At 46.0% G+C, this 25,994-nt stretch overlaps 1 protein-coding gene across 1 annotated transcript in view; it reads left to right on the top strand.

The window, feature by feature from the left end:
• ACER2 (alkaline ceramidase 2) overlaps nt 1-25,706 on the top strand; it is a 58,755-nt gene extending 33,049 nt beyond the window's left edge. The window contains exons 3-6 of the mRNA XM_063455241.1: nt 1,185-1,326; nt 15,681-15,818; nt 23,125-23,262; nt 24,914-25,706. Coding sequence (XP_063311311.1) covers nt 1,185-1,326; nt 15,681-15,818; nt 23,125-23,262; nt 24,914-25,100 — 605 coding nt within the window. The 3' untranslated portion in view covers nt 25,101-25,706. The remainder of the gene's footprint in view (nt 1-1,184; nt 1,327-15,680; nt 15,819-23,124; nt 23,263-24,913) is intronic.
• The last annotated feature ends 288 nt before the right edge of the window (nt 25,707-25,994 follow it).

The raw sequence follows: 25,994 nt of genomic DNA, 5'->3' as shown, positions 1-25,994 counted from the left end.
GTGAGAGTGTGTCCATCAGTGAGTGTATGTGTCAGTGTCCTCTGTATGTAAATGTACGTGTGTCAGTTTCCTCTGTGTGTAAATGTGTGTATCAGTGCCCTCTGTGTGTAAATGAGTGTGTGTGTGTGTGTGTGTGAGTCAGTGTGCTCTGTATGTAATGGTGTGTCAGTATTATCTGTATGTTACTACTATGGGTGTATTATATTTTCATTATGTGACTTTTATACTTCAGATTAATCATTTATACACTCCTCGTTACATACACAATATTCACAACATGTCATATTTATCTTAAAAATATACATAAATACCTTTAATCAGGTTTTTAGTCCAATATGAGAATAACTTAAAGGAGCACTATAGGGCCAGGAACACAAACGTGTTCCTAACCCTTTAGGGTTAAAACCACCATCTAGCCCCAGTGGTCCTGTCATGCCTCACTAAAAATAGCAAAATCTTACTTGTATTCAAGTCTGGAGCTGCTAGCTCTGGCTTTGTTTCCTTTAGACCTGCCCAATGCCTGCTGACATCAGCCTGATCCAATCACAATGCTTCCCCATAGGATTGGCTAAGACTGACAAAGAGGCAGATCAGGGGCAGAGCCAGCACGATTCAAACACAGCCCTGGCCAATCAGCATCTCCTCATAGAGATGAATGGAATCAATGAATCTCTATGAGGAAAGTTCAGTGTCTGCATGCAGAGGGAGGAGACACTGAATGTTTGGATGCATTTTAGGCAGCCATGACCCAGAAAGGATCTCTAGCAGCCATCTGAGGAGTGGCCAGTGAAGTTATAACTAGGCTGCAATGTAAACACTGCATTTTTTTTCTGAAAAGACAGTGTTTACAGCAAAAAGCCTGAAGGTAATGATTCTACTCACCAGAACACATTCAATAAGCTGTAGTTGTTCTGGTGACTATAGTGTCCCTTTAAATAACAGTGTTTACACATTTCTTTTGGAATTTAAATAATAGAAATTACTTTTTCAAGGCAGGGATACTTGGGATTTTTTAGACCTGTGGGGTACTTCTCCATAAAAGGTTGAGAAACACTGCTGTAAAGGAACCATAGAAATGGCACCTATGTAGCAATAAAGCTAAATCACAGGACATATAGTGAGTTTATATACACTGACCTGGAGCACTATTTATTTTCTGAAATGTTTTTATTGTGTTTGTGTAGGCATCGGATCTGTGTATTTCCATGCGACCCTCAGTTTCCTGGGGCAGATGTTGGACGAGCTGGCCATCCTGTGGGTCCTGATGTCAGCGTTAGCCATGTGGTTTCCCAAACGGCACTTACCAAGAGTATTCCGACATGACAGGTAACCTGCTGTATGGCTAGAGATATAGTCCTCACACACTACATATCCTAACATTAGACAGACATCACTCATGCAAGTTTTAAACTATGTGTGACCAAACACATGTGATATAAAAATCATACATGTTACAGAAACATTTATATTATTTCCTACATGCCAGTCTGATGCCAACATAGTTCAGCACAGTTTTATGTAAGTTCATGTGGAAGGTCCTTGCCTCCTACTTTACCTGTATAACCTGTACATATTAAGAGTATATGATACTCATCAAGTGTGCAACACTTTGCAACACTGTGGATTGTGCTTGCATGTATGAGAAAAATAAAGCTTCTTTCTAATGCCTGTAGGGATGAGAGCATTGTGACTGAACCACGCACCCATACTTCCATGGATAGAGATAATAATAGTAGATGGGCAATCATTGCTGCCCATTGATTTTTTTGGCAAATGCTTTCAGTAGGAAAAGGCTGTCGGGATGTCTCGTGTGGCATTAAAACATGGATCTCCAGACACTGTAGCCTCTTAAATGAAATGAAGCAGCTAGAGTGCCTACAGTGTCCCTTTAAGGAAAAGTCCTTATTATAGTTTTCAATTGTTTAGCAGATAACTCCCTAATTTGCTATCCTAATGTGAGATCGTCCTATTTAAATGGTTACTTCGAGCAGCATGAACACTTCAGTGCTGCACTAATGTGAATTCTGTGCAAATCCCATGTAGACTGGTGACCTGTAATTCCTTTGCATGAATTGCAGAGTGTGGCTTAAGAATGTGAGCTGCAAAAAGTGGATGGTGTTGGTGCAAAACTAATAAGAGAAACCAGGTTAAATTTATAAATGTTCCTGCTCCCTAACAAATTGTGGACCTCTGTGATGTCTAGGTAGTAAGTCCAAGGTTAACTCAAGGCGAGGGCTCATGAATATGACAACTGTGGCACAGGATGGTTGTAGGACTGATGATCCTTGAAGAACAATTAACAAAATTGGAGAACTTGCTATGGTGTCTCAAGGTGTCTCCACCAAATGTTATGTATGTGGGTCAAAAAGATTGGAGCCGGGGGGAGGAATGGTCGCAATCGAGGGAGGTAACTGGGTCTTATCTTGCCCAGTTTTGGCCAGTACGGACGCTCTGTGATGGGTAATAAAAGGAGAGTGAGCCTTAAGTGTAGCACAACTTTTAAACAAAACTTAAGCATGAAAAAAGTAAGTTAAAAGTAAGAGAAAGGGGACAAGTCCCAGCACCAATACTGCTGTTTTCAGGAGGTAGCTACGCCTGCTGCTTTTCGTGATGCAGGAGTGAACGGGACCACGGTAGCGGGATTCCAGGTGGTGGTAGCGGGTTAGGACCAGGTGCCAGGCAGGACAGGATAGCGTCCATTTTAGATGCTTCTGTGATTCTTTGTTCTGCACCATTGTGCTGGAATAGCAGCGTTCAAGGCGTGCCCCAGCAATACTACAAGCCTTGGGACGTAAGCGTAGATGTCAGGGGTCTCAGCGACTTCCTCCACTGTAGTGTTGAGCGAGAGAGGTCAGCATAGAACATTTCTTCAAAGTGGTATGGGGTCTGGTGGCTGGTGGCTTGGTGGCTTGTAAGATGGCTGCTCTGTCTTGCCCATTTTTAAATGTAACCACGAGGTCAAGTAGCTGGCGTTGTATTGGACTTAGGCTTGGGTAGGCGAAACATGCCATCCAGCTGTATACCCTTTGCTATCTTAGAGGGTAATAATGCCATAAAAAACCTGCGTAGGAAGTGTGGCATCTCTGCCATAGCATTGGAGTATGATATGCCCCTGATCTTCAGGTGTTTCCACCTCCTCTTGTCCTCCAGAGTTGCTATCTGGCTGTCAAAGTTCGTCTGAGCTGTGGTGAGGTTTCTCACCTGCTTCTGCAGGTCCGAGATTTGGAGAGTATGCTCTTCCACTTTATGTTCCACTTTGGTTAAGAGGGCTGTGAACCCCCTGACATCCTCCCGTACTTGGGATATGTCTGCAGAGAGGCTTTTTCAGAGGTCGGCCAGAAGTTAGGATGGCCGTGGTAATCGGAGTTGACCTGCCTTCTGCCTCTGGAGGTGGCCTGGGAGGTCCTTGGAAGCCCAGGTGTGCTGAGCTATGCAGGGGGACTTCATCCGAGACGTCGTAGAAATCTTCTTCCGCCCCATATGCTTGCAGACACCGTCGGCTCTGTCCAGGGCAGTTTGTGCTCCAGAAAGGCTTTCTTTTTAAGATTTTTTTGTGCTTCGGAGACGGAGGTCCACGGACATTCGACCGCTCTGATCGTGAGTTAGCTCCTCCCCCCCATCTAATAGATAACTCCCTAAATTGTTATGCTGGACTGCTATGTGTAAAGATCCAATATTGGGGAGCTTTCTTCTTAGCACACACCGATTATCATGCACTCATATATACTATTTCAGACACACACACAAACAAACAAACACACACAATGTTTATTTATTTAAAGAAATCTACCCAGCCTATGGAGTGGATCCTCTCCCTAATGGACATTAGGGCTGCTGGGAGCAGTGTGCTCGCATCACAGCTCCCATCCATGCTTTGTTGTGATGCTGATGCTGATGCTGGAGAGATGTCACATACCAGCTGCTGGCATCACTATTAAGATTGTGCATAGGGGTGGATGACCATGAATTTATCATGGGCATTATCAATCCTGAACATTGCAGGAGGTAGGCCTTCTAAGGCCCCACGGGACATAGATTGATAGATTGACCCCTACTCTACCAGTCTACCTTCCAAAATAATTTGTGTTGCTGCAGAGTCATTTATTGTACTGATTTCTGATTGCAGACTTTTAAATTAAAGTGGACCTGTTATTATATATTATGTAGATACTTATTATTCAGGGGGCTTTCTTGCCATTCCAGATTAGTTCAGAAGAGGCTTATTTGTACAGAATTTCTGCATGACAGGTCTGTGTTTTAAACATCAGTGATGATTTGTGTTGTCAGAAAAATCCAGTTGTTAAAGGAGTATCCCTACCAAGTCTCTGGAAGTAAATTGTGACAATTTAGTTAATTGGCCATGTATGATACACTGACAGAATATCTGATCTGGTAGGAATGTTACAATTGAAGATTATGCTAGCTTTAGTGTACTAATAATCTTAATTTTAATAAGGACAGGAGGCGAGTATTTTGCATTAACTCTCTTTACTAAACTCCATAGCAGTAAAGAAAAACGTAAAGAGTAACAATAAATCAATGGGCAGCATAGTGTATATAAGGGTCATGCTGCCTGTACACTTCCTGTTTCTTTAAGCGACATCCAAGTCTTGACTGAACTCGAAAATAGCCAGAAATCCAAACGAAACCGATGGAAGCGTCCTCCGTGGAGCGCTGAACTTGAGGAGACTCCTAACAGTGAAACCAGGACCAAGAAGCAAACAAAGTCCTCAGCCAATTAAGCGGAGCCGTGAGGGATCCCGAAACGGTATCCAGTGGAGGTCCTGAAGAGGATTACACTGAAAGGAGAGTATAAAATAGGTTAGGTACTGAACCATAACTGGTCAAGCAGATGAGCCTTTAATCAGTATGCTTTCAAGAAGAAATTAATACAGAGCAGATGACAAATATTAGTATACAATAAAACATGCTCCTGAAACTTAAGGTGTCAGGTCCCTAAGAGGAGTCAAGTGTTGACCAGAGTAGACCACTACATGATAGGTAGGAAACACAGTGACTTTAAACTAGAAATAATATCCGTCACCTCGAGATCCACCCCCCCCGAGGTGTCAGGGGAGGGAACAAAAGGGAGGGAAAATACTCGCCTCCTGTCCTTATTAAAATGAAGATTATTAGTACACTAAAGATAGCATAATCGTCAATTTTATTACATGACAGGAGGCTTCCTATTTTGCACTTTTAACGCTGAAGTAGAGATATCTCAGCAGAAGGAGGAGAGCGGAAGTAGAAGGTGCGAAAGGTAGATTCCCTAGACCAATCCGCCGCCAGAAGGATATCCGACAAGGACGCCCCCGCTAGGAAGGCTGAGGAGGCCGCCGCTCCACGTATGGAATGGGCACCGAAAGAAGGGTCTTTACCGGCGAGAGACAGGATCCAGCGAATCCATAGAGCCAGCGTGGTGGTAGAGACCGCAGCGTGGGGGCGAACGTAGGACACCAGACGTTGACCCAACGCCGAGTTACGAAGAGGAGAGGTAACCGCAACGTATCTGTGAAGGGTAGATACCACACAAAGCTGCGGGTCATCTGGAAAAAACGGGTAACAAACCGAGGTCGAGTCCGACTTGGAACAACGGGAAATACGGAATGTGACCCCATCGGGGGCGACATTGAAAGCGTCAACGTCGAAGGCTCGTACGTCCGATACTCGATGGAAAGACACCAGGCAAAGCAGGAAGGCGAATTTAGCTGACGATTGTCGGAGGGACAATTGTTCGTTAGGGTGCCAATCCCGGAAAAAATGGAGAGCCAGCCCGACGTCCCAGAGGTGGGTGTACTTGGGGGCCGGAGGGCGGCGTAGCCGCATACCGCGGAGAAGGCGACAGACCAGAGGGTCTTTGCCAACCGGGAGGTCCCCAAAGGGGGTGTGGGCCGTTGAAATCGCCGAACGAACGACGTTAATGGAGCGGTAAAAGCGACCCGATGAAAACAAAGACAAAAGAAAGTTGAGAATGCTAATAGGTGCTGTAAATGGATCAGAGTCCCGTTCCATGCACCAAGTAGACCATGAGGCCCAAGCTGAAAGGTAGCAGCGTCTAGTTCCGGGGGCCCAGGAGTCCCATAAGAGGTCCCTAGTAGCCTGCGATAGTCCGCTGACCAGGACCAGGAACCCCTGAAAGAGTCCAAGCCACAAGGGGCAGACGGTCTTCCAAGAGGAGTGGGTGAAGATTCCCTTTGGGATCCGTGAGCAGGTCCAGGAAGGACGGTAGGAGCAGAGGGTCCTTGCATGAGGAGGCCAGGAGATCCGGGAACCAAGGTTGGCTCTGCCACAAGGGTCAATGTCACTTGTTGCGTCCGGATTTGGTGCAGTGTTCTCGCAATCATGGAGAATGGGGGAAAAGCGTAGGGCCCGGTGGTCGGCCAACGTTGGAGAAATGCGTCCGTCGCCTTGCTCTCTGGGTCCGGGAGCCAGCTGAAGAACTCCGGGGTTTGGTGGTTGTTGCGGGAGGCGAACAGGTCCAGGTGAAAAGGACCTCGTCGGGCTGCGATGGCCCGGAATACTCTCGTGTCCAGCTTCCAGTCGCTGACGTCCCTCCAATGACGGGAGAACCAGTCCGCCGTGAGATTGATCTATCCGGGGAGGTATTCGGCCTGGAGTGCGATGTTGCGGGGGAGACAAAAGTTGAAGATGTCTTTCGTGATGTCCGACAGAAGGCGGGAGCGGGCACCCCCCAGGCGATTGATATATCGGACTGCGGAGACGTTGTCCATGCGAAGGAGGATGCAGCAGTTGGACTTCTCCCGAGCCAGGCTGCGGATCGCGAAGGACCCTGCCAGGAGTTCTAGGCAATTTATGTGCATGGAGAGCTCCTGTGACGTCCATGTTCCCCCCCGTGGAAGTGGTCCCACTGGTAGCGCCCCAGCCCCACAAGCTGGCGTCGGACTCCAGTATAAAATCCGGGGAATCTCCGAATATGGCCCTGCCGTTCCAGGCCCGCATGCTGTCCAGCCACCATGATAGTTCTTCGCGAACCTCCGCCGTCACTGGAACGGGTTGATCGTATGTGGGCCTGCGGCGCAGGAATCTTGCTTTGAGGCATTCCATGGCCCTGTAATGGAGGGGGCCCGGGAATATGGCCTGAATGGAGGCGGAGAGGAGTCCCATGATCCTGGCTAACGGGATGGAGTCGCAACGGAGTACTCTGCGGATTTCCTTGCGAATAGACAAGATCTTTGAGGATGGCAGTCTCAGAGTGCATGATGTGGAGTTGATCTCGAAGCCCAGGAATTGTATCGTCAGAGAGGAAGTCAATTCTGACTTCTGGTGGTTCACCACGAAACCCAGGGATTTCAGAAGTGTCACCGCGAGACGAGTGTGTTGACGTAGCCTGAACTTCTCGGAGCAGAAGAGAAGGATGTCGTCCAAGTAAATGATGCACCGGATGCCCCTGGACCGCAGGTGGGCTACCACTGGTTTCAGGAGTTTGGTGAAACACCATGGGGCCGAGCTGAGCCCGAAAGGGAGGCAGGTGAATTGCCAAGGACGGTCGTGCCAAAGGAATAGGAGAAGGGGTCGGCAGTCCGGATGTACTGGGACCGACAGGTATGCGTCCTTTAGGTCGAGCCTGGTAAACCAATCGTTGTTTCGCAGGAGATCTCATAGAAGATGGATGCCCTCCATCTTGAAGTGGCGGTACACCACCTATGCGTTGAGGTCGCACAGGTTGATGACAGGACGGAATTCTCCTGTCTTTTTGCGGACCAGAAAGATATAGCTGAAAAAGCCTCCAACGCCGTGGGCCGGCTGTATGGCTCCCTTGTCCCGCAGCTCGCACAGTTCCATATCGACTAGCTCGTGGTCCTTTTTACATCCCTCTGCGAGGGTCTCGTCCGCTTCGCATCATGAAGGTCGTCATGACCTTATCAAACTCAGGGGTTTGAGCCACCTTGTCCGGAAGGGAAGGACGTGGGCATTCCGACCTAAGTGGACTGCGTACCTCTTTGTCTACAGGTTTGCGGAGCCACAGGTGCATGAACCTGGAGAGGTGCTACGGGGGTGACCAGTCTCCTGATCTGGGATGGCGTATGTTGCGAGAGTCGAACATAGCCTGACCCGAAGGGTCTAATATGGTGTCTGAGTCAAGTGGGGGATCTGTGTCCGCAGGATCCTCGTCCCTCTCTGTCTGGGCTGCACCCAGGAGGGTCACCTGCATGAAGGCGGAAATAGACTTCTCGTCCGAACCCCAAGCGTCATAGTCCGAGTCGGAAAGGTCTGCTTGCCACTCGTCTAGAACTGACATGGAGTGTGACAGTTCTTGGTCTTCGTCGGAAGAGTGATCCTGACGCGGGGCCGGGGTACTGAATTTGGATGGGTTTTTATGTTTGGCAGGCGCCTTACCCTTGGTTGGTTTGGGAGTAGTGCCCTCGCCTCTCCCGTGGCGTTTGCTGGGACGGGAGTCCTCTCTGGCATGGTAGTCCGAGACATCAGAGTCTGAGTCGTGGCGTGGGCGTCTGCGAGAAGATTTGGGTAAATCGGGAGCCGTAGCTCGCACTTTGGAAAGTGCCTTCTCCACAGAAGCAGCGACAGCTGCATTAATCATAGCCTGGAAGTCCACAGGGGTATTCTGGGAGTCTTCCATGGTATAGGGTAGGCTTGTGAAACACGTCACTGATAGGCACCATAGTAATGGCACCCAGGTCTTAGGTAAATGGCTTAGGGTCAGTTGATGTAGTGGTTATGGTGGATGACCACTGCTTCCAGTTAAAATCCCAGCAGGGTATAGTTGGTGACCTTAGTAAAACTGGGGCTCACCCAGTTAGAGAGAACTGCAAAGGCTAGTCTCCCAATAAGCAGCGCAGTACTTAAGTACTTATAATGGGAGCTCACCCCGGTTGTACAGGGTTGGAACCCTTAAGTGCAGGTCACAAAATACACGGGCAGCAGCACTGACCTGACTGACCCAGCCAAATGAATGCAGGAATCTTTTGGTGATGTAGCAGGTACAGAAGCCCAGCAATATCAAGGTATGGTAGAAATATATATGTCCACAGGCACAGAAGGAGCTTTCAATAAGAGCAGGTGCAGGTAAGTATAGAGAAATACTGGTATTCACAGGATGAGAAGGATCTGCAGGGGGTAAGTACAGCTATCCAACAGGGTATAGGAGGGAATACTGTCAGTTTCCAGGCACCCACGCGGTAAAACAAGATGGCCGCATGGATCTCGCGAGATCCGCAATCCAAAATGGCCGCAGCACGTGTAGGCCGCAAGCCGGGGACTAGATTTAGTCCGGTCGCGGGTGAATAAGGCCGGCGCGTTCGGAGCCGCGAACGGTCGCGGCCGATAGAGAGGGCGCCCAGAAGGGGCCCTAAGGTATCAGGGTGGGGGGGGGGGGGTGGGGAGCTGGGGGAAGCCACTAGAGGGTGAAAGGAGAGTCCCAGGGCCGGTCAGGGGATGGAAACCCCTATAAAGGCCCAGGCAAAACCCACTGCCCAAAGGGGAAGGAGATGGAAATAAATACTAAAGAAAAATATATACTACAGTAAAATTATATATTCCAGCAAATAAATATAGATGTATAACAGTGTAACAGCATAAAGTAAATAAGATTAGTATAATAAAGGTATAAGGTTCTGGGGGAGCCAAAAGTCTGACCTGTCTGCGATGGAGCAGTAAAGAAAGACACCTCCCTGGACTGACAAGGAAGGGGGGACATGACTGCGGCTAGGATAAGGAGTCTTAAAGGAAGAGCAGATGGGAGGGGGATATATGGATACATAGTTGCTAAGATGGAAGACAGTTATAAGGACAGTGAGGGGAGGGGACTTACCAGTCAGCTCCTGGAAGTGCAGGGATCCTGACTTTCAGATTTTCAGATTTGCATCTGTCTTTCTTTGCTGACCCCTTAAAAAAAAAAAAAAAAAAAAATATTATAGACATTATTCTTAAAAAGTTTTATACTTACCTGTTCCTGAATTTTGAGAGTGATGGACGTTTCCCAGGAATCGTTGGTGGCCCTGTTGCAGGCTTATCGGGCTGCACATGGTGCAGGCTCGTTAGCAGAGGTGTTGGCCGGCATGGATGGCGTCCCCGGTGAAGAGGCTCGACCTGTGGAAGGTGGGCGGCGGGCCAGGCGTTCAAGGCCGCCGTCGCGACTGTCTCCCAGCCCGGTGAGAGGAGGTCGTGAAGGCCGAAGAAGCCTGCGAGCTGGAGTGGCTGGGAATGTGGAGCCGAGCCTGGTGTCGTCCCCCCGAGCGATCCGGTCCCAGGTGAGAGCTGCGGCTGCGTCCGGCAGCCATTTCCAAGATGGCGATTCGGCGGGAAGATCCAGGAGCCCTCCACCTTCTCTTCCGGCGCGGCCGGAAGTGACGTCACGACGCCGGTCGCGCACGGCCGGCGCGCCGGATATGACGACAGCAGCCGGCGACGGGCAAAACCCGGAAGTGGGTGCCCGCGCCGGAAATAGGACGCCGGGCGCCCGGAGACCACAAGCGCCGGCGGAAGAAGGCGGCAATAGGGGTGCTGTGAGCCGGACAGCAGCCCCAAGGAGATGGGAGTCCCCAGGACCGGCCGGTTCATGGGGTGCCGCGGATCAGGCGGCAGCCCCAAGATTGCAGTACTGCCAGGATGCCGGCGGTCGGGAGGCCGTGTCGGCTGCAGCCCCTCTGGGAGCTGGGAGGCTCCAGGGGGAGTCCGGTGAGGAGGAGGAGTCTGAGGAGGAGCGAGAAGGTGAAGGAGGACGGCCCCTGCGCCTCCCCTCATTTGGTGAGTCAGCATGCGCAGGCGCCTGGGGTGCTGCAGGGAGTTCAGGTCAGGATAGCGAGGTGTTGCGCCTGCTGAGGATGTTAGTGGAGGGGCAAGCCAGGGGTACTGGTCTAGGGGCTCAGGGTCCCGGTAGTGCGGATAGTTTGAGGGGTCATGGGGTTGGGGTGGTTTCCTTTCTCCCAGGGTGTGAACTGGCTCCCCTAGGTTTACATGTGCCAGCGGAAGTGCAAGAGAAGATTATTCGTGGTGAGTATGTGGATCTCCTTTCTCTCGTTCCGCCAGACAAGGAGTCCGTGGACAGACCGCGACGTGGCGAACAATTGGAGGGAGAAAAGGGTAAGGCTATCCCGCGTACGTTCGGTAATTGGCTGCAAGGATTTAATATCTTTGCCAGCGTACTAGTGCGCCGTTTCCCTGAGAGGGCCCCCTCTTTATTTGGTTATTTGGACTTAATTTGGGGCGCCTACAAGGTTTATGGAGGGCAATGCTGGTTCAAATACGACCAGCAATTCCGCCAGAAGATGGCGGCGTGTCCGGGTATGGGTTTTGGGGTGCAGGACGGCAGCCTGTGGCTGCTACTTATGACCCCGTGTAGACCCTCTCCCTTTTCGGGGGCGGCCGGCGTCCCCACGGGTACGTCGGCAGGTCAGAGGAAGGGAGTCTGTTGGCTCTTCAACGAGAGCCACTGTAAGTGGTTTAGCTCCTGCAGATTCCGGCACGAGTGTGCCCACTGTGGGGGAGCCCACCCGGCTCTCCGTTGTTTCAAGAAGGGCAGACCATCTGCCTCCAAGGGCTCTGGTAAGGACGACGTTCCTCGCAGAGAGGACTCCAGTGAGCGTGGAAAAGATGCGTCCATGGCTCGTCCAGTATCCTAAGAGGGACGTTGCCAGCCTCTTGTTCGACGGTTTCACAACGGGTTTCTGGATTCCCTTTGTGCTGTCGGACGAGGGCCAGTTCGCGGACAATCTTCGGTCCACGCGGGGAAAAGAGGTTTTGTTACAAGAAAAGTTGGAGGCGGAGATTCAACGGGGCCGCATGGCCGGCCCCTTTGATTCCCCCCCATTCCACAACCTGAGGGTGTCTCCGCTGGGTCTGGTACCCAAAAAGGAGCCGGGAGTTTTTCGATTGATTCACCATCTCTCGTACCCTTCGGGGTCGTCGGTCAATGATGACATTGACAGGGATGCGTGCAGGGTACGTTATGCGTCCTTCGACTCGGCATTGCTCCTCCTGCGGCGGGCCGGGCGTGGGGCGTTATTAGCAAAATCGGACATTGAATCGGCCTTTCGTTTGTTGCCGGTTCATCCGGATTGCTTTCACTTGTTGGGGTGTTTCGCTAACGGTTGCTTCTATTATGATATGTGTATGCCCATGGGCTGCGCTATCTCTTGTTATCATTTCGAACTGTTTTCTTCTTTTTTGGAGTGGGTCACGTCCAGAGTTGCGGGTTTGTGTTCGTTGACACATTACCTGGATGATTTTTTGTTTGTTGGTCCGTCGGGTTCCCAGGATTGTACAGCGTTGCTTCAGGCATTCCGGCGGGTGGCGGCTGAGTTCGGGGTTCCTGTGTCCGAACAAAAAACGGTTGGCCCGGTGTTGGTCCTTTCATTCTTGGGTATCGAAATCGATACCGAGAGAATGGTTTTCCGGCTTCCGGAAGAGAAGTTGGAGGGGTTGCTGCGGTTGGTGGACTTAGTCAAAGGTTCCAAGAAGGTTCAGTTGCGTCAGATGCAGGGCCTGTTGGGGCACTTGGTTTTTGCATGTCGGGTGTTACCGATGGGTCGGGCATTTTGTCGTAGATTGTCCTTGTCCACGGTGGGGGTGAAGGAACCTTTCCATTACATTCGGATCACGAGGCGCCTTCGGGCGGATCTGGCAGTGTGGAGCTCCTTCCTCAGACGTTACAACGGGCACTCTTGCTGGTTGAGGGAGGCCACCACCAATGCTGCCTTGGATCTGTTTACCGATGCCTCGGGGTCAGTTGGTTTTGGAGCGTATTTTCGGGGTCAGTGGTGTGCGGGGGAGTGGCCGGAGGAATGGCAGTCTTCCCCATTTCGAAGGAATTTGACCGTTTTGGAACTGTTTCCGATAGTGGTCGCCCTGGAACTGTGGGGTGAGGAGCTGAGAAATCACACGGTGGTCTTTCACACGGACAACATGAGTGTGGTCCATGTGATTGCCCGATCGTCCTCCTCGTCCCCTCCAGTGTTGGCTCTTCTCCGTCACCTCGTGCTCCTTAGTCTTCAGTTTAATGTTTGGGTGCGGGCGCAACATGTCCCGGGTGTGCAAAATGTGGTGGCTGATGCATTGTCTCGCTTGCAGTGGGAACGGTTTCGCGAGGCAGCGCCGGAGGCGCGGCGGACCGGTCTGCAGTGTCCGGACTCCTTATGGAAGCTCGATTTCGAGGCCTGATGGGCTTGGTATCGGACTCCTTGGCGGAGGCTTCCTGGAAGGCATACCGGGCAGTGTGGAAACAGTGGCTGTCGGCAGCACGGGACGGGGATGTATCCACGGAAATGGGACGTACGGAGGCGACTCTTGTGTTGCTGGATGACTTGGTCAGGAGAGGTAGGTCTTGCGCAGTAGCGGAGAAGGCGCTGGCTGCCCTGTCTTTCTTGTTTCGATTTATGGGCTGGCGGGATGTTACTAAGGAATTTGGGATCCAGAGGGTGGTGAAGGGGTGGCGACTGCGGCGTCGCCCGGATCGTCGTCGTCCGATTTCGGTGGAAATGTTGCGGCGGATTCTTTTAGTCTTGCCGCGGGTCTGTGGCTCGGATTATGTATCGAAGTTGTTTCGCGTAGCCTTCTCGGTCTGCTTTTTTGGAGCCTTTCGCATCGGCGAGTTGGTAGCCCCGAGCAAGGGGAAGGCCTCGCCTTTGGCATTGTCGGATGTGCGGTGGTCTACTTCCTCCGTTGACATTTTTGTGCGGCGCTCTAAGACGGACCAGGCGGCCCGGGGTGCCTGGGTTCGTTTAGGGGCCACGAGGGATGTCGTCTGTCCTGTCGGGGCTTTTCACGATTTTCTGGAGGTGCGCCCGGAGCGGGGAGGCCCTTTGTTGGCTCACGCGGATGGGTCTCCCCTAACACGCTATCAGTTCTCGGCAATGCTGAAGAGAGCATTGGCCGCGGGTGGTATGGAAAGTCAAGGGTTTTCGGCCCATTCCTTTCGGATTGGGGCGGCTACCCAGGCAAGTGTTTTGGGTTACTCGGCTGCGGGCATTAAACGCATTGGAAGATGGGAGTCGGGGCGTTTTAAGTCTTATGTCCGACCTCATATGCTGTAACCCTCTTCTCGTTGTAGGTGGGCGGCCCCGGTACGTGTGGATACTAGGGCATTCCTACGTGTACTGGGCAGCTAGGCGAGCTGAAGACCGGGCCTATGGACGAAATTTGGGGTTCTCAGTGGACGTGGCCCGAGTCAGGTGGAAGGGCATTAGGGGCCTCCGATGGCAGCAAGTATATCCTGAGTTCGTGGAGCTCCGTAAGTTTGTGTCAGGGCCGGTGGTGGTGGTGGTCCATGCGGGCGGGAACGACTTGGGGGTTTCCAGGACTGTGGACCTTCTCCACGCGATTCGGCACGACTTGGCGAGGTGCATGGCGCTGTTTCCGGACATGACCTTGGTTTGGTCGGAGGTGGTTTCCAGGCCGTGCTGGCGCGCGCTGCCGCACTCGCGCGGTTTGGAGAAGAGCCGGCGCAAGCTGAACATTGCAGTGGGGAAATTTGTCCGGCGGCTAGGTGGGGTGGTCGTTCGACACGTGGAGCTGGAAGGGGAGAACCAGAACTTAATGAGGAGGGATGGGGTCCACTTAAACGAGATAGGTTTGGACATCCTGAACACGGGTTTGCAGAGTGGGATTGAGGCTGCGCTGTCGGCGGGGGGCGCGATGACGGCAGGAGGCGTGAGGGGAAGTCGTCATCGCGGTGGCGGGAGTCCTGGCCAGCGCAGGCAGAAGTGATGGAGTTGCCGAGGAGGCTTGGGGAGTCGCAGCCTGTTGGGAGCTGATGGCGGAGGCAGGCTGCTCATGGACTCATGGTTTGTGGGGATAGACCTGTCTGTTGGGCAATCACCCCAACAGCTGACAGTATTTATGTTGCTGGCATGGAAAATTAATAAAGCTGTGGCCGATGCCCTTACCCAACTTTATACGGTCTCTGTGTGTCATTGGGAAAGGGGGGCACCGGGTGGGTGGTACAGTCATCTAGACAGCAGTCAAGACACCTCCCTGGACTGACAAGGAAGGGGGGACATGACTGCGGCTAGGATAAGGAGTCTTAAAGGAAGAGCAGATGGGAGGGGGATATATGGATACATAGTTGCTAAGATGGAAGACAGTTATAAGGACAGTGAGGGGAGGGGACTTACCAGTCAGCTCCTGGAAGTGCAGGGATCCTGACTTTCCCGCCCTCCCGCCCTTAGGACATTTGGTTATTGAAGGAAGGTGGGTTTTGTTTCTGGTGCTTGTTGTTGGTTGTCTTTTCTTGTTTTGTCACAGCATGCGGGAGTCCTGGCCAGCGCAGGCAGAAGTGATGGAGTTGCCGAGGAGGCTTGGGGAGTCGCAGCCTGTTGGGAGCTGATGGCGGAGGCAGGCTGCTCATGGACTCATGGTTTGTGGGGATAGACCTGTCTGTTGGGCAATCACCCCAACAGCTGACAGTATTTATGTTGCTGGCATGGAAAATTAATAAAGCTGTGGCCGATGCCCTTACCCAACTTTATACGGTCTCTGTGTGTCATTGGGAAAGGGGGGCACCGGGTGGGTGGTACAGTCATCTAGACAGCAGTCAAGAGGAATTGTACAGGCAGCATGACCCTTATATACACTATTGATTTATTGTTACTCTTTACGTTTTTCTTTACTGCTATGGAGTTTAGTAAAGAGAGTTAATGCAAAATAGGAAGCCTCCTGTCATGTAATAAAATTGTATCATCGTTTTGTGCTCTCTTTCACTGCAGGTGGAGATTTAAAGCTGCAGTCTGTGTACTCTCTGCAGTCACCACAGTAATGGCATTTGTGAAGCCTGCAATCAACAACATATCGTTAATGATGCTTGGAATTCCGTGCACCGTTCTTCTCGTTAGTGAGCTCAAAAGGTGGGATATTTTACACACGGCCATGGTTATTTGCTAGAATTCCCAGTTCTCTCAAAGATCCTGCATATTGAATAACCTTGAAAGTGACATTAATATATACTTCTTGCAAATAGAACAATGTAGACTGATGTGGCTATATACTTTATAGCTTTGTGCAAGGTGATCACTGATGTTACATATCTTCAATAAACATCTTATCTTGGTATTCAAAAATATGTGTATGCTTAGCATCATGGGAAATGTAGTGCATCTGGGGTGCCAAAATTACCCATGTCTGTTCTATGTAATAGTTATGATTTTATTTGCAATTTATATAATATATATTTTTGCGGCTCGTTGAACATAATGGGCCATTAATTTGTTTATTTTATGAATATATATATATATATATATAAAAACTATATATATACATAAAAACTTTATGACGATTTTATTTATTTTGATATTGCCATTATTAGACACTTGCCACCATATCCCGTCCTTTCCAAAATCTTTAAAAGAACACTCAGTGTACCATATTAACTTAATATAAATTAATATATTTCGAGTGTGCTGGGCCCTCTGCAGAATACAGGCAGTGGGGGGCCCGCACCATGCCACCAGACCAGCAGGAAATGTGATCTGCCCCCTCCCTGGCCACAGTTAAGATGCAGGGAGGGGGAAATAAAATAATATTTATTACAATTAAAGGAAGAAAAAAAAAATACTGTAGACTTCCCCCCCACATTATGCAGCCCCATACATTTACACACACTTTACACTATACTACAACATTTACACACACTACATCCTTACACAAACACACACTAGCAGTCACTACACACACTACACAAACACACATTCTGCAGTCACTGCACACACTACATTCTTACACAAACACACTCTGCAGTCACTACACACACTAAATCCTTACACAAACACACACTCTGCAGTCATTATGCACACTACAACAACTACACAAACACACACTGTGCAGTCAATATACAGCCACTACAGCCACTACACAAACACACACTCTGCAGTCACTACACACACTACATCCTTACACACACACACACACACACTTCATTAACTACATCTACTGCACAACACACACTCTGCATTCACTACACACACTACATCCTTACACAAACATACACTCTGTAGTCACTACACACACTCTGCAGTCACTATACACACACTACATCCTTACACAAACACTCTGTGCAGTCACTATACACACACTACATCCACTACACAAAGACACACTCTGCATTTACTATATGCACACATACACTACATCCTCACACACTGTATTCACTATACAAACACTACATCCACTACACACACACTCTGCATTCACTACACACACTACATCCACTACACAAACACACTCTGCATGAACTATACACACTACATCTAATACACACAAACACTACATCCACTACACAAACACACACACACATACTCTGCATTCACTACACACACTGCATAAAATACACACAAACACTACATTCACTACACAAACACACACACATTCTGCATTAATTATACACACACTACATCCACTGCACAAACGTACACTCTGCATGCACTATACACACTGGATCTAATACACACAAACACTACATCCACTACACAAACACACACACACATACTCTGCATTCACTATACACACTGCATAAAATACACACAAACACTACATTCACTACACAAACACACACACATTCTGCATTAATTATACACACACTACATCCACTGCACAAACGTACACTCTGCATGCACTATACACACTGGATCTAATACACACAAACACTACATCCACTACACAAACACACACAATCTGCATCTAATATACACTTTATACATTACACAAATGTACAATCAGCATACACTCTACAAACAGCTTCCATTACACACACACACCGCACCCACTTTACACATGCACTCTGCATCCACTACACACATTCTACATCCACTATACACACACCACAATCAGTACACACACTGCATCCCTGTGGGTGGACTCTGCACTGTGGGCAGACTCTGTGGGCGGCCTTGTGGGTGGACTCTGTGGGCGGCCCTGTGGGTGGACTGGCGGGGCGGCCCTGTGGGTGGACGGCCCTGTGGGTGGACTTGGGGGCGGACTTGGGGGCGATCCTCTGCGTGGACTTTGAGGGCAGCCCTGGTACATTAGTTTGAGCTTCACGTTCCCCTGTGTAATACCACCAAAGTGTGTCATGTATTCAAAATTAATTTACACCAAAATAGCATAGTTGGAAAAATTCTTCAAAACAGTTATGTTTTCAGTTAGGGTGTTTCACTTTCACTTCCTCATAAGTCATATTTTAGTGTATGATATGACCCTGAATCAGTTTCATTCTCTCTCCCTCTGATAAATTCTGAGTTTGTAGGGCTACCAGTAGAGCCTCTCATTGGGGTCAGGAATGCATAGTTAATCAGAGATCCCAGTTGGTCCTTTAGTCCATTAACATGACCATACTGCCATGATTTATGTTGGCCTTAAAGAGACAGCATTTTTTTGTCTTGTTGTTTTATATTAACAGTAGCTGTTTGTCAGCTAGGACTGGTGTAAAACAAATTTTTGGACCCAGTATTGTCCTAAACAGATTTAAATCTTGAACATATGCAGTATTTTCAATATCATGAGATGTAAATCGACAATGTGTTTGTGTATTCAACATGCATGCTAGTGCTACTATAGCAAAATGTGTTTTTTCAGTTTTCTCCTTTTGTTTGCTTAGTAAGACTAATGGGTCCCACATGGAAATGGGAGTAATAGCCACCTTCAGAAATGATATACAATTTGTATAGGATCGGTCTGCTGATTGCCAAACTGCAAACTAATGAATTAAGGCAATCATGACTGCATTTGATGTACTAAAAATGGCAAAAAGTGCTGTGTGCAGCAAAGGCTTCTTTAAGACGTAATGCCATTTAAGTGCTTGTGTAACACTTGCCCCTAAACGTACAGTCTCACAAGTTCTGTAATGTGTACAAACATTTTATTTGCACTGTGCACATTTCCACTCTGCCCAGTTGTGTGGATGTGGATATGTAGCAGAGTTTTAGCATTGTCATTGTTAGAGCCATGTCAAATCATGTTTCCTAGAAAACTGACTTGTGATTATATTCTAATCTGGGTCTTCAGTCTGTCTGCTTCACGTACATCCGTGAAAATGGATGATGGGTGATATACAATCAGTTGTCAAAATGTTGTTTCTTAGTGTAGGGCAGGGGAAGTGAACCTTCGGCACTTCAGACGTTATCGACTACATGTCCAGTGATGCTTTGCCATCATTAGGAGCATTATGAGATCTGTGGTCTACAACATGTGGAGTGCCAAAGGTTGCCTACATCTAGTCTAGGGAAAAAAGTAATTATATTGTCAAAGTCTATAGTTCAGTCTTAGAACTAATTACAATACTTTTGTGTAATAATAATTCAAGTAAATAAATCTAAAACTTTTATAAAGCATAGCAATATAACAAAGAAACAGAAATCCAGGCTAATTATCTGCTCTCTGGTGTAAATTGTTAAAGGACCACTATAGTGCCAGGAAAACATACTTGTTTTCCTGGCACTATAGTGCCCTGAGGGTGGCCCCACCGTCAGGGTCCCCCTCCCGCCTGGCTCTGGAAAGGGGAAAAGGGGTAAAACTTACCTTTTTCCAGCGCTGGGAGGGGAGCTCTCTGCCTCCGATCCGCCTCCGTTGCGTCGGCTGAATGCGCACGCGCGGCAAGAGCTGCGCGTGCATTTAGCCGGTCGCATAGGAAAGCATTATCAATGCTTTCCTATGGACGCTTGCGTGCTCTCACTGTGATTTTCACAGTGAGAATCACGCAAGCGCCTCTAGCGGCTGTCAATGAGACAGCCACTAGAGGATTTGGGGGAAGGCTTAACCCATTGATAAACATAGCAGTTTCTCTGAAACTGCTATGTTTATAAAAAAATGGGTTAACCCTAGCTGGACCTGGCACCCAGACCACTTCATTAAGTTGAAGTGGTCTGGGTGCCAAGAGTGGTCCTTTAATTAAATAAACACATCAAATGTTTTACGTGCATCTATCCTGGCAAACATGACTTGATGTCTATTTAAAGGGATACACGTTGAGTTAGGAGGTTCATAAGACACAGGTCCATTTACCCCTATAATAGGGCTATAAATAATAAAGTGAGGGCATAGTATTCCCCACTGCCGCCATGATTATTTACTAAAGTGAGAATACAAAGTGAATTCATAGGATAGCATTGGTTTTACTACTGATAAATAAATAAATATTACTGGGTGGATCTAGTGCACCCCCAGCCCTTACACATTGGTGGCAGGCAGGGCTATTAATTTAATATAAACCAGGGAACCTAGTGTTTCTCCCAATAACCCACCCATAGAAGACGGGTGGGAACTAATAATATAATATACATGGGAATACACAGGGAATGGACCTTTGTGGACAGTTTAAATACCCCCTTCAGTGGCATGCCTCTAGCCACCCCACATTAAAAATACTTGCCTACCCTGCTCACTCTAATAATACTGACTGAAGGGTCCCAATAAACTAAATTTGTGTTAAAAAAAATATATACTTAACACGAGATGCCTCCCCCCCTTAAAACGGCCTTTCTTTAAAACCAAAATTAGGCAGATAAAAAAGAGTAAAGTCTTATCTCAAATATTAAAATAAAATTAAAAAAAGGCAAAAAAAAAGGCAAGAGAACAAATCTACAATCCTTGCCTGTCATAGCACTCTGATTGGTTGGTTTTCAAGCCAACCAAGTATATCACTTTGACTGAAATTGCATAGCATGTTAATGAAAGCCTTTATAAGGTATTTTCCCTCTCTGCAAGCTCAGTCTATGCGGAGTCCTCAAGGTGCCAACTTAAATCTATTATTCAGGTGTTTTTTTAGTTTTTTATTTCCAAGAGTACCCCCCCCACCCCCCACAATATAGTCCTTTTTAAAAAAGTTTTTACTAGTTACGATGGGACTTGAATGGTTTTCTATACGTTCTTTTTATATGCCGTATCTGATACTTTGAATCATCTTCTTTATAATATTATCGACTGCTTTATTTAACATAATTTATATTGGAAAAAACTCTAACCGTTTTTAGTAATTGTATGTACATTGTGGTACTATTATAAATTGATGCATTAGGGGTTTATACACTAAGCTCATAAATAATCTAGAGTAGTTGTATAATTCACTAAACATATCATGACCCATTTAGTGTCCAAGACATCATACAACTACATTTTCCCATGGCACAGCTTTTAAAAAAAAAAATTATTTGGCCTTTCTGGGTCTGTGCAGAATAAAAGGAAATCCTTTTCATTGTTTAATTGCAGTTGAATTATCATGTAGTCCAGTATTAGAGGAAATACGAGTTCCAGATTTGGTCTCTTTTCATTTTATTGTTTAAAAACCACATGTCTTCTTCCCAGAAATCTGCAGACACAGTTGGTATCCATCCCTTTATCGATCAAATGCTATACATACTGTGAGAATTAGCCTGGCACACAGTGATAACATTCTGAAAAGTATGGGTATGAAAAGTTAATTGCTGTTTATACGATAACTGGAGGGTGCCTTCCAGCACTGTTAAATGAGGCTAATGCAAAAATCTGTCTAGGGAACATGTATAAAGAATTACGCCTGGAGCAAAAATGAGAAATACAGTCAATACTCAAAAAAGTATTAAATAGGTGTATGTCATATTAGATCGACAATATCCAAATCTTAGATTACTAGTAATACCTATAATTTACTTGCCACCTCAGGCAGCTGTCCGCCCCAAAGTATCTCTTGACCCCCTAATTGGACAGTTTTTTTTTGTAGACTATATTCTTGGATGCTTTGAATGCATTGGACCTTTTATCAGACAAACAAGGTGCATAGTGCAGTGTGACCCAGACTAGTACCTGTTTTGCCTTGTTAAATAAGGTTCTTTTAAAATAGCATCCTACAAAGGGTCAGTGAGCCCAGAGAACTCTCAGCTTATTTGGATATTGATTTCAGTTGGCCACTTTTGCCTAAATATTTGCTCATCAGGCAAACTCATCACAGGTGGATAAACACATGATAACAAAACTCAAATGCCTTTATATTACTTAGTAAGGTGTTTCGAATATTTCCACGGATTTCTCATGCCCAGTTTCCAACGAGCGGTACGGTTCGGTACAGTATTTTGAGTGTTTCCATTATGAAATTAGCCCATACAACCGAACCAAATCACGCCATTCCTGGGCCCCCACCAGATGTAGGTCCATAGGAAATGTTGCGGTACAGTTAGGACGAAGCTACTGACATCACACTATACAATCCATTGATTGGCGGACAGGAAAACTTCAATGCTCACGAAAAATGACATGCTAGGTATTTGGTCTACACCCTGCATGCCCCCTGGCGGTCCGACTTGCAGTGGAAACTCTCACCTGACAAGGCTGGACCATTCTAACCCTTCCGAACCTTACCAACCCGAACCATACCGCTCAGTGGAAACGAGGCATAAGAGATAAATCAAGTTTAACCCCAGTAATAATGTTAAAATTAAGATATTGCAACAAAATGTCTGACGTTTTTAAAAGGGGGGAATGTTTAAAGGTATTAGGTGTTTAAAACATGAACTTAACACAAGAAGGCATACAGGAGGCATGGGGGATCCATTCACCCTTTGGAGAAAAACATTTCTTCCTTTTCAGTCCTCTCTTAGTCGCTTCCTATTCTTCAATCCTGTTTCTCCTTGACCTTATTTTAGGTCAGTTGTTTGACCTGTATTTCTATTAAATTCTAATAAAAGGGACAAAAATAATGTATTGTCTCTGTCATGTTTTCGTATACACGCTATATGATTTATGTGAAATCTTTCATAATCAAAGAAGTCAAAACAAAACAAAAAAAAGTCAACTTAAAAGAAAAAGTCTAGCTTATTAACTGCAACCTGTAACCTTTGGTTTCCTTAACCTAATACCTACAGTGGTAATCATAATTTTGATACTGGAGAAGTCATCATAAGTTGCATTTTAAGTTGAATTTGGGGAAACCAATTGAGGCATTCATTATGTTGAGCTATAAAAGGTTTTTTTAATGGGATTTGTTCATTGCAAACAGCTGAAAGTCTGTAAATTTTGACCTGAATAAACCTGATTTTAATGGACTTTGAATAATTCTAATTATAACTGTGTATGTGTATGCATATGTGTGTATGTATATATATATATATATATATATTTATATTTGAAATTGTGTAATTTTTACTTTGCGCATACCTATATTTAAAAATAATATTTATTTTGCTTTTTCAGATGTGACAATATGCGAGTGTACAAGCTAGGTTTGATGTCTGGGTGCTGGTGGATGTTGGCGTTAGTCTGTTGGATCAGTGACAAGGCCTTCTGTGAATTATGGTCATATTTCAACTTCCCCTACCTCCACTGTGTTTGGTAAGCTCCTTCCTATGACAATTAATCTCAAACTAGCTTTAAAGGTTAATGAAGAGTCTACAGTTTGTGTATGAAACCCCATTCTATATAGTATTGGTAGTATTTGTTCTTTTCCTTACACAGTTTTTAGGATTTCATTTTCTTTTCTTGACTTCAACATTATAATTGCATACATGTGTATATATTATGTTGCAATAAAGTAATGAAGAAAAACGTATCTGCTCTTGCCGTGTTCTCTACTCTATCATTATTTTGGACGGAGGATCTCACGATGACCAACCAAATGTATCTCCAAATGTATCTCTTCTGATTGACAGTCACTTGAGGCACAAAACACAGACACAAACTCATAAATGTAAACATTGGCTATTAATGCGTATGTATGTCACAGTAAAGGGACTGCATGTAGGCATCTGAGCACTATATTAAGCTGTAGTGGGTTTTGTTGCGTAGTTGCCTTTTAAGAAACTGATATCTACGTAACAGAACTGTAACGTAGTAAGTGCTACGGAATTTGTTGGCGCTATATAAATGCCAATAATAATAATAATAATTGTCACTGTCATGTATGAGAATAAAGTAACTTTTTTGGCCAAATCAATCAATCAATCAATAAATAAAATTAATTAGCTTTACTGTTATAATAGAAATATTTAACAGTATCAGCTAGGCACTAAATGTATTCAGAAAGGCTGTGGGCATACAAGTGATATTATTGGAAGCAGAGCCCATGTCAACCACAGCACACAGGGTCTGGCCTGCCAGCTGCTTTGAGTTGTAGTAACCAGTTGCTGAAGATTGTCCACAGATGGACACAAGGTTCTTCTCAAACCTAAAGGTGATTTAAAAAAAACAAAACTTTTCATATTCCTTTATTTATAAACAATGAACAGCTTCTGGGGGTGTGTGACAGCATTAGAATGATTAAATGAGCACATACATTAAGACAAAGCTCAACTAGCTAGTTCAAACATATATACATTCTAGGAGGTAATGGGGATTTGGGCCATGAGAGGTGATGTTTGGTGGGTGTTGTACTGATTTTTTTTAAAGAAATATGTAAATGCTACTAAAGATATAAGAATACAGGGGAGATTATTAAAATGTTCTGTTTTAAAAATGTAAAAAAAAAAAGGAATAACCAATTTTAGTACCTTAGAGCACTTTTTAGAACAAAAAACAATTCCCCCCTAGGAGTCAGAGAAATATAAAACAATTGTATAAAACATAATAAAATTGCTAATTCTAACATAGTTTATTGATAGGAAATAGCGGCGTTCCATATATGACCACTTTCGTTAATGCAGTAAACAACCTTTTAATCTTCATGTTAATTGTGCTCTTTGGTTTTCCTATTATCTATCTTCAGGAGATTCTGTACGTTTATGCTACATCTGTGACTATATATTTGTTCTATACTGAGAGACTTTTGTTACAATTTTTACAATGACAGTTGTTTTTGTAAATTGCTACATGTAGAATAGTTTATGCCTTGTATACAGTTTGTATACTTCCCAAACTGTGTAAATGCAGAGACATGCAGAGACATTGATGTAAATAGGGACTTCACTAGGGCTCAGAGGAAGTCTTCAGTGTGTGCTGATTAGGAGACTCTACAAACACTGCTAATCACTTATCTTTTCCCTTACAGGCATATCCTAATCTGCCTTGCTGCATATCTGGGATGTGTATGCTTTGCGTACTTTGATGCTGCATCTGAAATCCCTGAACAGGGGCCCGTCATCAGGTTCTGGCCTAGTGAGAAGTGGGCTTTCATTGGGGTTCCTTATGTCACCTTACTCTGTGCGCACAAGAAGTCTCCATTGAAAATGACATGAAAACTGCAAATAGCATCACTTTTGTTTTGTTATCAATGATAACGGAACTGGCAACTTGCACACGACTGCCCAGATGCTCTCAGTTCTACCTTTCATGGTGTGTGATCTACCAGGCTTTTTGGAATTACTTGTGGTGAAGCTCAATTAAAGAGATCTATTTATTTACAGGTTTTCTATTTATATTGTTTCACATAACTTGATGCACGGATGAACAATCATACTTTATTAAATTACTTGCCAGTATTTAAATGGGTTTAAATGCTTGGATATAATTATACTTATTTATGGGTTTAACAGGAAACGTGGGAGGTTATACCTATTAGAGATGTGGACACTGAGCCTACATTTTAGTTTATTTGATTAATATTTTATTATTATTAATAAAATATGTTACCAGGAAGCATACATTGAGATTTCTCTCGTTTTCAAGTATGTCACGGGCTTGCTGACTTTTGGTGGTTGAAGATATGTCAGTTGCTTATATGACCAGGTGAAGTCACCATTTATTGTGACACTTTCTTAAATTCTTCTGCTTTTTCTAAAGTACAACTTCTTTTCATAATGAAGACTTTCTATGCAGTCTATAAATGCAGAAGCAATCAAAATATTCTAGTAATTTTTTGAAGAATGCAATCACAACTCACTATGTGTCTTTTTTGTGAACTTGCTGCATCAACATGATGTTTGAGCACAAGAAGTATGTTTTACGTGTTGACCCTTCTAGATGAAGTTACCTGATGAAGAGATTATTGTTTTTCTTTTAATATAAAAAGACGAAGGTGGCGTATTCATTCACCTGATCTGATGATATGTCCAGTCTGATGCTTTGCACATTGTTTAAGGTCTGAGTATAAAGTGAGACATTGAATTTGCCATATCTCTATTTTAATGAGG

The sequence above is a fragment of the Pelobates fuscus genome, chromosome 5 (assembly GCF_036172605.1).
Source record: "Pelobates fuscus isolate aPelFus1 chromosome 5, aPelFus1.pri, whole genome shotgun sequence".
NCBI classification, from domain to species: Eukaryota; Metazoa; Chordata; class Amphibia; order Anura; family Pelobatidae; genus Pelobates; species Pelobates fuscus.
The sequence above is the reverse complement of the archived record's forward strand: the minus strand, read 5'-3'. Positions and strand labels throughout refer to the sequence as shown.